Source organism: Amblyomma mixtum, chromosome 6 (assembly GCF_055824585.1).
Source record: "Amblyomma mixtum isolate Tamu chromosome 6, ASM5582458v1, whole genome shotgun sequence".
NCBI lineage: Eukaryota > Metazoa > Arthropoda > Arachnida > Ixodida > Ixodidae > Amblyomma > Amblyomma mixtum.
Window position 1 is genome coordinate 130,515,280 of NC_143017.1, and position 14,134 is coordinate 130,529,413.

General features: G+C 49.7%; 1 protein-coding gene across 3 annotated transcripts in view; it reads right to left on the reverse strand.

The window, feature by feature from the left end:
• Nucleotides 1-11,729, reverse strand: part of LOC149340412 (limbic system-associated membrane protein-like) — a 189,611-nt gene extending 177,882 nt beyond the window's left edge. The window contains exon 1 of one of the 3 annotated variants that reach the window (XM_089549175.1): nucleotides 11,205-11,729. In XM_089549175.1, the coding sequence (XP_089405301.1) occupies nucleotides 11,205-11,292 (88 nt within the window). In that variant the 5' untranslated portion in view covers nucleotides 11,293-11,729. The remainder of the gene's footprint in view (nucleotides 1-11,204) is intronic. The other 2 variants (XM_089549176.1, XM_089549177.1) reach the window with 2 other exon arrangements.
• Nucleotides 11,730-14,134: the final 2,405 nt, after the last annotated feature.

A 14,134-nucleotide genomic window follows, 5' to 3' on the forward strand; every position in this document is an offset into this window, starting at 1 on the left:
ACATTCTTCAGTGTTTGATTCACGACTGATGCGCGCCGTAGAAGCGTGGTTAAAATTGTAGGCGCGCATTCTTGAAGAAGTGAATATACTGGACTCGATGCCGCGTAGATGTTTTTTATTCTTATTTTTCAGAAATGGCTGAAGCTTCAAAGACCAGAAGATGGCCTTCATACCGCCATCGTCATAGCGCCAGGCATATGTTCGCCAAGCCTTGGATATTAGAGGAAAAGCCAAAACTGCCGGTCTTGTACGAAGCGGCAAATATGTGTCTACTGACGCCTGCAGCTTCCGTTTGAAGTACATTATAGTACACTATAGCTTATAGCTTGTAATTAGATTAGAAACAGCAGAGGGAGCTATGGAGCAGAAAACAACACGCGTGACCTCAACAGACAGAACGGGAGAAGGGATTATAGAAACCTAAGGATGTGATAAGCTAGAAGAGTGGACTCCAAGCGAAGGAAAACGTATCCTGGAGCTGCAAAGAATCAAGTTGGAAGATGAGATAAAATTTGCTGTAATACTGTTGCCAGCCGCCAAAGTGAGAGGGGGATAATTAGAAGACAGTGGGACAGACATTTGCTCTGCAGTTGGCCAACTACTTGATGATGGCACTCCACAACGCTCGTTCTTTTGTTTTTCACGCCTGCAAGTAATCCATGAGGGTGAAGGTCCTCTCCAGATCGCGAAATATACTCTGAGGCAGAATAACCACTTCCGAGGAACATCCATTTCCTTTTATATTTTGCATCTCGAGGAGAAGGATGGAGCAATCAGCGTGTAAGGCATCGCCACTATAAAACATTCCTTGGCCTACTCTCCTAAAAAAAAGCCACCGAATGCGCAGGTTAGAAAACTGCAAAAATGGCAGGCGAGGGGCGAAACACGACTGAACCGCCAGTAGAGGAAGGGTACGCGGTTTCGTACCCCAGAAAAAAACTCCGCCTTGTGACTCAGCATTCCGCCTCTCTCGTTCGCTCACAACAAACGAATCGGCTAGATTGAAAAACGGCGCTCGGTCGGCCTCCGTCCGTTGCGTCGACTAGCTTACAGCCCCCCTTCCTTCGTCTCCGGTGCCGTGTCGGCGCCATGTTCCGAAAAACGGGCGCGCCGTCGAGAAGTCGGGCTCGGCGCTCGTGGGGCCAATCAATTCCGAACAGCCAACACGGCGGCGGTGGTGGCGCGACTTGAGCGGAGGTGCCCGACGGCAGCAGTCTGATCGGGCGCACGATGTATTACGGGGCGGACTGAAAGGGGGGAAAAAATGTTAGAGCGAAGAAAGGGGAGAGGGAAGGGAGACGAATACACGAGTGGTTCCAAGTACTTGAGCTGAACACGCATTTGTTTGGGCCAAAGTTGTTCGAAGAAGTAAAGTATGAGAATGGCTTGAGTCCACCAGCTTGCTCAGACAGAGTGCGATGATGTAGGGAGGAAGGCTGTTTCACTTGTTGTGCGTCGGTTTGTGTGCGTGGGGTACGGATGTTCGCCGGCGAGCGGACGTATAGAGCGGAAGTGGAGCTGAGTCGCTCTATCAGGGAATATGGGGTTCAGCGTTAAAGAAATGCGATGTTCATTCACGCCGTGAGTCATCACTCACCTTATTCACGCCGTCTCCGTTGCAGGCTCAAATAACTTGCGTAAACGGGCCGTTTATATGTTTTTAAAGGTGTAGCGTTTATAATGTACGCCGCAAGGTAAGTTCGTTGTCGCTCTTCGGTAATAAAAGGCGCCACTAAAGCTTGAATGAAATCGTTGTCAATATCTTGGTTGCTAGAAAAGAAAAGAGCTGAGCAGGAGGTTGCGGGTTCGATTCCCAGCCATGGACGCTCGTGGTTCCACGTCCAAAGTGACAGCGCGTTCCAGAGTGCGTAATCATCGGTTGTTCCGAAATCCTGGCTATTACATGATATCGAAAAGTAACAGAAGGCGCCGTACCAAAATGTTTTCCACAATAACTTTTTCTGAGCTCTAGGTTATGTTTAGAGCGCTCTTCTTTTACTTCCGCTTGCTTAATTAACATGCTAATTAACAGGCGCACAGATTCGGCCTTTTAATTGGCGCTTTAAATATACTACGACGTGCGTTGAGACATAAGGCTTTAATCGGGGCACAATGGACCACTCTGTTGTCGAAGTTTTCTCTCCCTTACGAGCGAATATAAATTAACTTCAGGTTCGGGAAGGCGTTAGGAAAAGCAAACAAAACTGACGTCTCGAAGTTACCATGTCCCAGTAAGAGAGGCGCTCCGCGCATTTTATGGCCGGCGGGAGCCCAGGCTTTTAATACGTTCGGTAAGAAAAATATAAACAAAATAAAACAGAAAACCGTCCGCTGTTTGTAGAAGCCCTGCTAAGCGTCAGCTGAACGACGTTTCCTACCCAAACATACACCGGGATGAATGGTGCAGGTTGTGATATGAGAGGACGGGAGTGATTGAGTGCTCGCTGGAGTAGATACACTCTGAGCGATGGGTGATGCCCGTTCCGAGCAGCGGATTGAGAGTGGTTTAGCGGGCCCTCCTCAAGTCTCAAAACTGTTGCACAGGCACGTTGAAACGTGTTCAATCTGCTCTCCGCTGACGCCATGATAAGGTTTAGCCATTCTTTAAAGTGCAACGCGCAACAACTACAGGCGCTGGAAGTCACTCCTGACGCAAAATCTCGACAAAGAGTGATTACATCTCCCCGAAACTAAAAAGCGATAGACAATTCGAGTGTGCCAGGTTAAACGCTCAAAAGCTACGTTTGTCGCTGTAGTAAATCGTTTACTATATGTAAAAGGGGCTTGAAGCACCTTTCTTCGATGCTGTTGTTTTTTTTTGTAATCCGCGTTCACCTTTATGTCTAGGCATTTCTGAGTGTCCTGGAAGTGCAGCGACAGCACTTGGGACAGAGTCCCTGAATGCGTTCTTGAACACTCTTGATTCTGGGCCTGTCGCATGCTAACGCAATTGATGCTCGGAGGGTGTAGGAGGGATTTGAAAAGATCTGGAAAAGAGCCGAGAGCTGTGTTTCAAGGTTGTTGCGTTTCCAAAATGCTCAATTCTTTGGGCCACTAAACTATGAGCAAAGGAAAAAATAACACACCTTGCATCGGCCGCTATACACACGCATCTCCGGAGTGAATGACCAACCGATTCTGACCAGTTTACTCAGCTACGACAATACAGCTCGAAACAACATCTATCACTCTGCACTTTGTCTTTCTGTGTTCGGCGTTCCTTGCACAACTATTGTTGCTTTTCTGGAGCAGTTTTAAGCACTTGTTGCAACTAGAAGTAAACAAAACGCCTTACGTATGCATATTTGTGGCAAAAAGCTCTCTTCCTTCGTGGTTGCCCTGTGCGACGCGGTCCGAGGTTCCGTTATGAAATCAGAACAGACTTGGCATAATAAATCTGTCTCTGTGAAATAGTGGCGTGCACTGTTCATCCTTTCAACTATCTATCATATGATGGCTATAATAGCGCTGTTCGTTCTGATGCTCTTCCCTAAGATTCTTGCCTGGAGGTCAAGGTGCGTACAATTGAATAAGTAAATGTTTTCTGCAGAGGGCGATAAAAGAAATCAGTGTCCAGGCAAAGGAATAAAAAATATACTGGCATTACGTCACTCTTGCACTGTTCGGCTTATAGTCTACATAAAACGTGTGATGAATTCCGCCTTTCAGCTCAATAAAAATAAATTAATAAGGCGCTTTCTGCGCGAACAAAAATGTCCAATTTACGTTAGGAGGTTAAGGATGTTGTTATCTGCAGGCGGGATTAGCGTTATTCTGCTGGCAATTGCTCCGCCCTAGCGATGCATTAAGTATTAAATAAAGACAAGAGTTTGTGCCAAAGTTCTGCGACCATTTGGCAGACGGGTGTTACCGGACGCATGCTTCTGCACAAAGTTGTATCTCGGAGTGCAGCGTATGCTTCATAGACCATGCATGCTGCTCTTTTAGTGTCTTTTGGCTGCAGTTGTTCTCGCTAAAGTGTAGCAATAAAATACAAGAATACAATAACCTTTAGCCGTGCATGCGCCTTCGAGTTGCGAAAGCTCAATTAGGAGCACCAAGGCTAAGGACAAAAACAACTAAACAGGCAATACGCTCTTATCAGCTTTTGAATGCCTCGGGCGACCGAGCCGACCTTAGCTCCGCAGCACTGACCCGGGAAAGCCTGTTCTGACGACCTGCGCTTCGCAGATAGCCCACTCCTGACAAAACGTTCAGAGGCCGTTGCCGTGGGATTTCTCCCAGCACGCCGAAGCTTTGCACGGCGCCTTGTGAGCAGGTATCACGAGCGAGCAAGACGAAACCATTGGTAGGCATAGATAGTGTGACGTCCCCGGAAGTCACTGATACCTGTCGAGTCAAGAAGCCTGACTGACTGCTGAAGCGCGAGATAATGCGCAACCGTTCGAGTTTATGCAGGCATAGGCTCGTTAGGAACGCGTGACGAGATGTACGATAGCGGAAAAGATAAGCAAAGGTTCACGTGCCAGAACGTGGAGTAGTGTCCGAGTCTGACGAAGGGCATGTGTTACAGACGAAAACGGCAGCAGCAAGGTTAGGTGAAGCTTACAGCATCCTATTTCACTGAGTGGCGTTGGAGATCGGTCAGGGCTGGCGACGGAAGCCAGTAGTACACAACTACAGGGAGACGACGCGCACGGTTTTATCATCTTTTCTTCAACTTCTGAACAAAAAGAGAAGAGTTTCTCAGAAGCTCAGCTGCACAGAAAGGTCAATTGCCGAGCCTTCCATGCACAGTGAAAAAGAGAGGTTTCGATCTGCATAAACAAAGGCACACGAGGTGAGTATGTCTATTCAAGTACGCATCACTAAATCCGCGGGAAGAGGGTGTTTTATCCTGCTCACGCCCTGTTCAAAAGCCCCCTGCTCTTTAATAGCTCCAGCATTCGAAATCTGATCCGCTGGTTAGTCGCTCTTTGCGGCCGTGAAAAGTAGTACAGCGCAAATACTTCATACATGTACATCCACTGCTTACACACATCGTCCAAGAGTTTGAACTTCGCCCTAACGCAGCCTGCTCTGCGCATGACCAGCTTTGCCACATAAAAAGGTATGGCGACTATAGTGTCCATTACGACGACAACATCACAGCGTCTTGTAGTAAGGCAGACGGAAACACCGCGTCCCGGGCCGTAATCCCGCAGGGCTATGACTTCAACGGCGGCGCCGCAGCCTAGGCTATAGGGTAAGCACGTTCGTAAACGGCCCCAGAAACAACGCCGGAAATGTCGGGTCTTTGCCGATATCAAGGCCTGCGCCCAGCAAGAAACGAAAGCGGGAGAGGTTAAAAGGGCCTCCTCTGCCCAAAGGAAGGGAGGGGGGGGGGGGGGGGGGGGAAGGTGTTTCGTAAACACGCCTCGGCCGCACCTCCTATCAGTTGGGCGCCCCTGCTCGTAAAGAAGAGGTTGGGGCACGAAGGAAACACAATAAAAAGAAAGGCAAGAGAGAGAGCAGAAAACCAAGGAGGAGGAGGAGGCGATGGGTGTCTGTTGGCCTCTTTCACCGGCGGTAGTAGTCGGCCCACGGTAGGCCCCCAAGGCGAGTGGGCCAAGCCATGGGAGTACCTTCGTCCTTGACAGCGAGCGCCGCAGTGTGTCACTGACCGTCGCGATGTCGTTGACAGAACCCAGTATGGGGCTCCCACGTGATGCAGCGAGGCCGGCAGCTGTGATTTTATCATACAAAGTCAAAATGAAATACTAAATTCTTTCCCCTGCCTTTACATGTATACTTGCACCCCTATACCACATTGTAATGTTGTTCCACACGATGAGTCCTGATGCACATGCGTACGCGAAACCCGCGAAAAGGAATAGCACGAACGAAGGAGTCTACCTAATTGCGTCGGAGCAGACTGAATGTTACTACAGAGGCTGAGTGTTAGAGCTTTATTTCACGGCTAAGCGCATTGGGTTCCTGCAACAGCAGCACGATTCCAGTGATTTATAATAGCTTGGAAACCTGAAGAGAAGCTAATTACATGCCGTAGTTACTATTTCTAAAGGGTTGAAAATTGGGCGAGTTGGTACGAATTCATACTGGTGTGGCACCACAGGGACAGGGACAGAGACAGAGTGACAACAACACAAGTGAGCACTTGTGTTGTTGTCACTCTGTCCCTGTTCCTGTGGTGCCACACCAGTATGAATTACTATTTCTTTCTGCCTGCAAGATGTAAGCCTGCCTGAAGACACACCTCTTATAGATGTCTACGAAGCAGGTCGTAAATAAAACACACAAAAAAGTGAGTCAATAGACTCCCAGAGCTCCTGTCTGTTCAAAGACGAAGGCGCACTACACAGCGCCAGCGAGGCCTCTCGGATGCGGCATCTAATCCACGCAACAGTCGTACCCCACTCTGACACATAAAAGCGAAAGGGAAAGAGCAAAACTAGGCACGTTCCGAGTGGATGACACAGAGACCGAGCAACGGATGGCAGGGGCGCGAGTTTCGCCAAGCGCCAGCAGACAGATAAGCAGCGCGGAGACGACCAGGAGCCAGGGGGGCCACGCGTGTACGTGTATACGTGCTCCGAAAACGACGGCGTCCACCCAAAAACTGCTCCCCTGCTGCAAGAGACAAGTGAGAGGAGAGAACAAGGGGACACGGCGGCAGTCGAGGCGTCTTGTCCAGGCGATGAGAAGACAACAGTTCGGAAGGAAAGAGAAAGGCGACATGGGGAAGGGGAAGCACTTGGAACGCATGCCCCCGGCTAGCGCTCACGTCACGACGATAAAACCGCAGAGCTAGGCTCTTCTAGGCGGCGGCAGCCTGGCCACTCTTATTCCGGCCCGCCGGGATGCTAGCCGACCGGAGACGACGCTCGCGCGCTCCCTCGGCTCTCGAGCGAGCAGGCACCGTATCGCGCTTTTCGGGGAGATCGCCCACTGTTTACCCTGGCTGCCGCCCTCCCCTAGGTCTGCGAGACGCGACAGTCCCAAGTTTACGGCGGGCGCAACGCACGCCGCTCACCCTGCGGGCACTCGGCTGTCGTCGTCGTCTTCGGGTGCCTCAGCGCGGCAGCGTTTCGTCCACCGTGGGCGTGGGAGGCACCGGCACACATTTCGAGAGTTTTGCGTCACGGCGACGCGAATAAACAGTGCGGTGTTTTTCGCCTTCGTGCCGCTAAGCTGTGAGGGAGAAAATGTCGGGCAAAAAATAGATAAAAGCAATAAAAACGCCGCCGGGAGTCCGCTCCAATTACACCCCCGAGCCGTCTCTCAGTTTGCTACGTGCAGAAGGACGCTGGTTCGGAGGAAAGGTCTTCACGACCTTACGGCCGGCTTTGTCACGCCAGAGAATTGCGTCACCACTATCAGTGCTAGGTCTGTCTTCCTTTTCGTTTAAACGCCTGCCGCGAGCACGTAAAATGTTGCTACGTTGTTTTCAAGCAATAAATGGTTTTTGCTACTGCACGGCAAGCGGCTAATAACTGCAGCCTGTGATGTTCTCCACCAGTAAACTACGTGCATTGAAGGAAACAGTGCAGAGACAGAATTCAGGAATAAAGAACGAAGGACAAAAAAATCTTGCTGATGCTTTACTATTTCAAGCATACGCAGAGAAGCCTAAATGATATCAAAACGAGCATTAAATAGCCATTTTACTATTATTACATCATTACTTTCTAAGCAAGGACACTAGCGGAGACAAGCTTTCAGTGCAGAATATTGTCGCAGGAGCGAACATGCTTTCCGGCAGCTAAGTATAATGTACCATCAGAAAAAAATGAATCGCGAAAACAAGAGCACAAAGAGAGCACAAGAGAGCACAAAAACAGAGACCTATTGGCTTCTGGAGAGGAAACATAGCAACAGAGGTCGATTAAAGCTTTTAAATGACAGTATTCGCGCCCTCGAAGTCAAAGTAACCTGCGCATGTATTGAACTTCCCCCCTCCTAATATCTTCACAGTTTGTGTTTCATTTGTTGCTGATAGAACGTCTGACTCCATTTCGAACGCGACATTGAAACCTGAAACTGACTGCAGCGATGCGAACTGCCCTATTTTACTGCCAGTTCGGCCTGTGCAAAAAAACACTACATTTCGCCACCAACCTCTCACCTTCTGACATCATTTTGTCGGTATACGCCTACGCGTCATACACAGGTGTGTTGAGTGCTCATTCCGGCAGTCTGCCGCGCTCATATCACCAAACACGCCGGTTGTGCAGCTGCGGTAACGTTGAACACTCAGCGAACATCAGCGCCGACATTCGTATCCCGTCACTGTGAAAAAACGAGGCGGCAGAGTGCAATGCGTGTGCTGCTTTGATGTTCCGCCAGGAGGGCAGACCCGTGCGAGTCATGCGTCTTTTTCTAGAGGTGCGTCAGACATAGCTGAATTGCGAAACTTTCCTTAAAAAAAAAAAAAAAACCTAGAAAGAATATAGAAAAATGCCCCAAGGTTGCACTTGGCTTCGCAATATTTTTTGAGCAGTTTACAAACCCAGGCGGGAATTTTCGACTGCACAGCTCCTGCTGAATCTGGAAGCCAAACACCCTGCAACGTGTTTTTACTTTCTCAGATAAACACTAGGAGTCCTCCTCAGGGTGATGAGTCTACATTTCCTATTTTGTTCTTGCTGGCGTTGTTCCCTTCTCGGCGCTTTTCGTTTTTCGTTTCTTTGCTTGCCCCTTCTCCGCTACCCGCTGGCCTTCTGAGCTGTCTGCCTATTGCGACGTGAAATCCTAACGCATTGTTTTGCTCGCCGCTCTGAAGAAAGCTTCTTCCACGCCGACTATGTACCTGTCGCAACGTAACGAAAGACAACATGTTATAGTGTATACGCCACGTCCAGACGCGGTCCCTTGCAATCCATCAACCATGCTGACTTTGCGCAACTGGCGGCTAAGCTGTGGAAACTCGGATTCATCATGCAGTGGAATTTTCTAGGTGGGAGAAGGAAGAAAAGTCGGGCGACGCCCGTTCTATTTCTACTGCGCACAAAGCGGTCTTCTGAAAAGCTACAACACATCCGCAAAACAGAAGGCACTGCCGACACCTGACTGATCTTACCTCAACATAGCTCCTCGTTGTTTGCTCAATTTTATCATCTTCAGTTTGTTATTTTTCTTTTAACGTGTACTTATAGACTCGTTAACAAAGCCTATTTTCATTGTCTGAAACATAATGAGTATTTCCTGAAGGAAAACAGTCCTGACATGCGTAAAACATGCTCCGATTCGGGCGCTCAATCATTCAAGCAGCACTCCTGAGAGTGCTACATGCCTATTTTTTTTTTTTCGGTTGCTTGCGGGTCAGAAGTTGCTACCGCAGTTGTGCGGAGCATAGGTTGCCATGGCTGTTTCAGTTTTACCGGCATAGGAACTTAAGAAATGCGTAATATCGAAAAAGCATTAGATTAACGTTGCTCGCCGAGTGCTGCTGTTCCTTTGATATTTCAGTGCGTTTAGACTATATGGGTTTTTTTTTTTTTTTCACACTACAACTGCCCCAGGCATCCCAGCTTTCAAGCCATCTTTATGTTTGCAGACTATGTTTCGCAGATATATCATTTCTGTCCCCCAAGAACTTCCCTTTCCGTGTAAAACGAGAAGCGGCCCTTAAATAATCTGAATTCTCTCAGCGATAAGTGCGCTCAACTGTTGGACATTTTATTACTATACTGCATACGTAACAGCTGCTGCGCTGCAAGACACGTTAATTTGCTTGCAACTCTATGTAATATTCAAAGGCCAGCCCACAGCTGACTGGCCTGCAGTCCAACTATCTCCCATTGCCTTCTCAGTCTTTCCATCACTACCAAAGTCCATGCGAAGCGGTTGCTTCATCAATTCCGCCACCAACCACAGAGTGACGCTCGACTCCAAACGCCTGCGCGAATTCCTCCCGCCGCCATCTTTCGCGCTCTGGCCAAGTAATTTAAACGCCGAGAGCCATTACTCACGCAGCTCGTATCTTATCGATGCGACAGTCATTAATTACGAAGAAACCCCAGCCTCAAGTCTGCGTCTCATTTCATCCCCGTGCCCGACAGAGATAGTCAGCGATGGGATAATTGTATTCCCATTTCTGCTCCATCGCCTCCATTTCATTACGCATTCGGCCGCGAGCCACGGCTTTTCCCAGAGCGCACCGACTATACGCACAAATATCCGACTCCGCAGCGGCCACACTTCGCGATCTCCCAAGCTTTCCCCCCCTGTCACACTTCGTTGCGAACAAGCGGGGGCGCCGCGGCCGCAGTTCTGCACAACGCTCGCGCCCAGCGCGAGGATGCGGCTGAGCAAACATGCGAGTGCCAACGCCCGCCAGCGGGGCTTTGGGAGGGGGCGGCGCGCAAGATACAGCGCGCCACAGCCGCCTGCTATGCGAGGAAACGCGGCGGAGAGAAAAGCCGACGGCGTCCGAAGATTGGATACGCTCAACGCAGTTTGCCCAACGGATCGGAAAAGGCCAAGGAGGACTTCGCCTCCGAAATCGAATTGAAGAGCGCTGAGCAGCGCAGAGCGAAGATGCGCTCGAAACTTAACGGGAGGTTTTCTGTTTCGTTTTTTTCTTTTCCTTGCGTTCTTTTCATAGCGCTGGGCCCTTCGCGAGGCGCCGAAGCCGCCCGTTTGTTCGGCGCCTCTTTTTCCAAGAGTGCACGTCAAGCACTCTTCACCGCAAACTGAGGCGCGTGGCGGGAATGCTGAGAGCATCCTTTCCTCGGGTAGAGCCGATTCTCAGTTGCTTTGGAGAGACCTAGCGTAGTCGAACAGACTTTTAGAAGTGGCTTAAAGGTACTTGGATCACTGGCTAACAGTTTAGTTCTAGGTTTCGCCGACGCAGAGAGATCTAACACCTTTGGCGTCAAAAAGCTTCAGTTATCATACAGGGTGGTTCAATGCAGCGGCAAAGCAATGGCGTCGACAACGACGGAAAAGTTCCCTTCCAATGCTAAAATACATGCCATCGTCTCCCTATACCACAAAAATTTCTTAAATTACAGCCATTAAACCAGTAGTACAGAACAATTCGACATTCTTTCTAATCAAAACGCATTCGAGGAATCGTTGCTCCTCTCCTCTGAAAAGATGCGACATGCTACACCTTCGTAAGCAAAGTAATCTTTAATAAGAACATAAAATTCGAAATTGAACCCTATTACTATGTTTAACGATATAGTGGCGTCGTAACCACATGAAAACGTTCAAACGAAAGCAATGTGGCCACCTACCTTGCACAGATGAGTCTCCGAGTAAGATCCCAAGGAGCAGGAAGGCCGCCGCCGAGCCGAAGCACATACACTTTCCCACGCGTCGCATCGTTGCTACGAGGGTCGAACGCGAAGAAAGTCAGCAAACCAGCAAAGGAAACAAAAAAGGCAAGTGCGATATCCTAACTAAGCACTTGGGTGTTTTGAAGCGTTCCCGACCACGGAGGAGTAGGTTATATTTCTCGACTCACTTTCAGTTTGCGAATTCCTTTTTCGTCGCTAATGGAATAAATAGCAGACTGCTAAGAAACTCCAGTTGCACCAACAGACGCGAAAACAAAACGTGCAGAGAAGCAAGTCCGAGGCAGCAGCAGCGGGCCTGGACAGCGTCGTTCGTGCGGGACGGTACAGCGGGAGGGCGGGGGGGCGAGCCGAAACGTCCGATCTGGGAAGAGACGAGAGGAGCAGAGCCCTGGTACCGCCGCGCCGTTGCCACCACACGCACCAACTCGCGACTCGCGTCGCCGCGGCCGCCGCGCGAAACCTTCCGCTCTCGCGCGTCGGTGACGTCACGGCGCGAGCCTCCCGCGCTGTCCAATGGCGAGCAGCGCCGCACACGCGCGCTCGCGCGGCGCGCGGACGCGAAGAGCGCGCGCTTTGCGGATGGAACTATTTTTGTTGCGCCGTGCTCGCCGTCCCGTCACGGCAGGGCATGGCGGGAGCAAGAGCAGCGGGGTTGGTGAGTCAAGTGGGAAACGCCGCCGGCGATTTCTGACCGGCGGGGAAAAAGGACAGTTACGTGGTGCCTGTGTTGGCGCTCTTTCGGACCCGCTTGCTTTCCGAGGAATGGCGTGATTCTGGATGACTGATGTTCCGTCTCCGCAGCACTCGGGTGATGAATGAAGCCGGTGTCGGCGGGAACAACACGGCGGGGGCGTCCGGATGCTGCCTCTGCTCGAGGTGCTTGCGTCGGCGGGTCGAGGTGTGCCGGGCGTAGGCGGTGGCTCTCGCCGCTCTTCCGCTGGGGTCGGGCTAATTGGGTCACCCGAAAATGGACCCGCACGGGAACGCGCCGTGTTTAAACTGGAACAAGATTCGAGGGACACGGCCGCTGCGCTTGTTTGTGGAGGGATTTTTTTTTTTTCATTCTTTCTCGTTTTCCGCAGCGGCGTTTTTAGGATGATGCAACAGGGAGTGCGGGCAGACTTGTGACGAAACTGCGGGCTGACTCAGCAGGTGCTATGTAATAAGACTAACTGAGGTGCCTTTCATGACGTAAGCGAGGCGTTGAACTCTAAAAAAAAAGAAAACCCACCAGAAAGTAAACATGGAGATTTTATTTGGTATGTGTTGAGATCAAATGTACTGCTGCATCAAACATTCGGAAGGACGAACTGCTGAGAAGTTTACGAGGATGGTAAGGATAACTTGCGGTCGCGCCGTTTGGGTGATTCACTGGACAGCTCTTTTAGAAATAAAATAGATGTAATGTCGTATCTGGTTTGTTCCTGACTTCTCGGCACAAATATTTGATGACGTAGAACAAGTGTCGAAAATCAAGAGTTATAGTGAAGATGGTAACGCCATGCCATCGTACACGTGTGAGGACTTGAGCGCGAAAAGGGGAAATGCCACTGACGTACAGGGGTGGTCAAAAGTTCCCAGGCCACAGGGTCTGATTTACTTCTGTATATCCTGGCACTTAAGATGTCGATACCGCTATACAGGTTGTCAGAGGTTACAACAATACTTCTGTTAGGCTCCGCAAGTATTTTTAGCTTCGCGGGTGCCGTGACTGCCTGACTATACGACTCTGAAGCAGACCCTGTGGCCTGGAAACTTTTGACGGACCCTGTACGTGTTACGTCGCTGCCGTCGCGACATACTTCCGCGTCCAGGGATGCTGCATGATCCGTGAGAAAGAGGCTAGATAGCATATTTGGTTGATTTATTCGACTTACTACAGCAGCGCCGGGGGCAATAAGGTACACTACAATGGAGGGCTACGGATTAATTTCGACCATTGCAATTCGACCGCAGTGAGCGTGAGAGAGAGAGCGTATGTATGTGTGCGTGTGTGAAGGTCCAAAGCTGAGGGAAAAGAAAACATTTAGTAAAACTTAAATCCCGCCACTTCCTGTGAGAAATGGTTAAAGAACGCCTCCTTATGCTTCCCCCTCACCATATACAAGAAATTACCTCTGGCACGCACCGAAGAAAATCCTGCCTACGTCACCTGAAAAGCGCAGTAGCTGTTTCATTCTTAGCGGACACCTCGACTGAAGGACAAGGAGGGTGAAAAATGGGGAGAAATGAGAAGTGCAGTGAGCAGTCGAATTCTGTCTATGGTTTGCAGTTGGGGGTATAACGGTCCATCTAACTTGGACTCGGGTCAGCAGTATCACAAGAGACCATATTTTTTGCGCAACGTGATTGTCTCTACGGCCTTAAACAAGGTGGTGAAGTTTCAAGCCGTGATCGAAAATTCCCCTACCTCGGCCCGAAAAATCGCTATTCCGGGCATTTACTTTCTGCACCACTTAGAAAAATCTCCTGCGTTTCTTCCTGGGTTACTTTACTATTTTTGCTAGTAAACTTCTCAGAGATTAATGAAAGCCAAGTGCAGAAATTTTCCAAGTGCTACAAGTTGTGTACGTTTGTGTTTTCTTTTCCGTGCTCCGCCACTTATTTCAAGCAAGGGCGGAACACAAGAAAAGTTAACAGCCATCACCTCCTAATTAAGGAAAAAAAGTTATTAAAGCTTTATTCAGTAGAAATGCACCTCTCAAAGGAAGCAGACGAAACAAACACGTAAATGTCAAGCATGAACGCATACCTCGCACTTGACTTTTACACCTCAGGCTAGTGCCACCTCAACATGACTGCCGTATTTACTGCCATATAGGGCGATAAGTCCTGTAGTTGTGTACCGTAACATTATGATTAGGGAA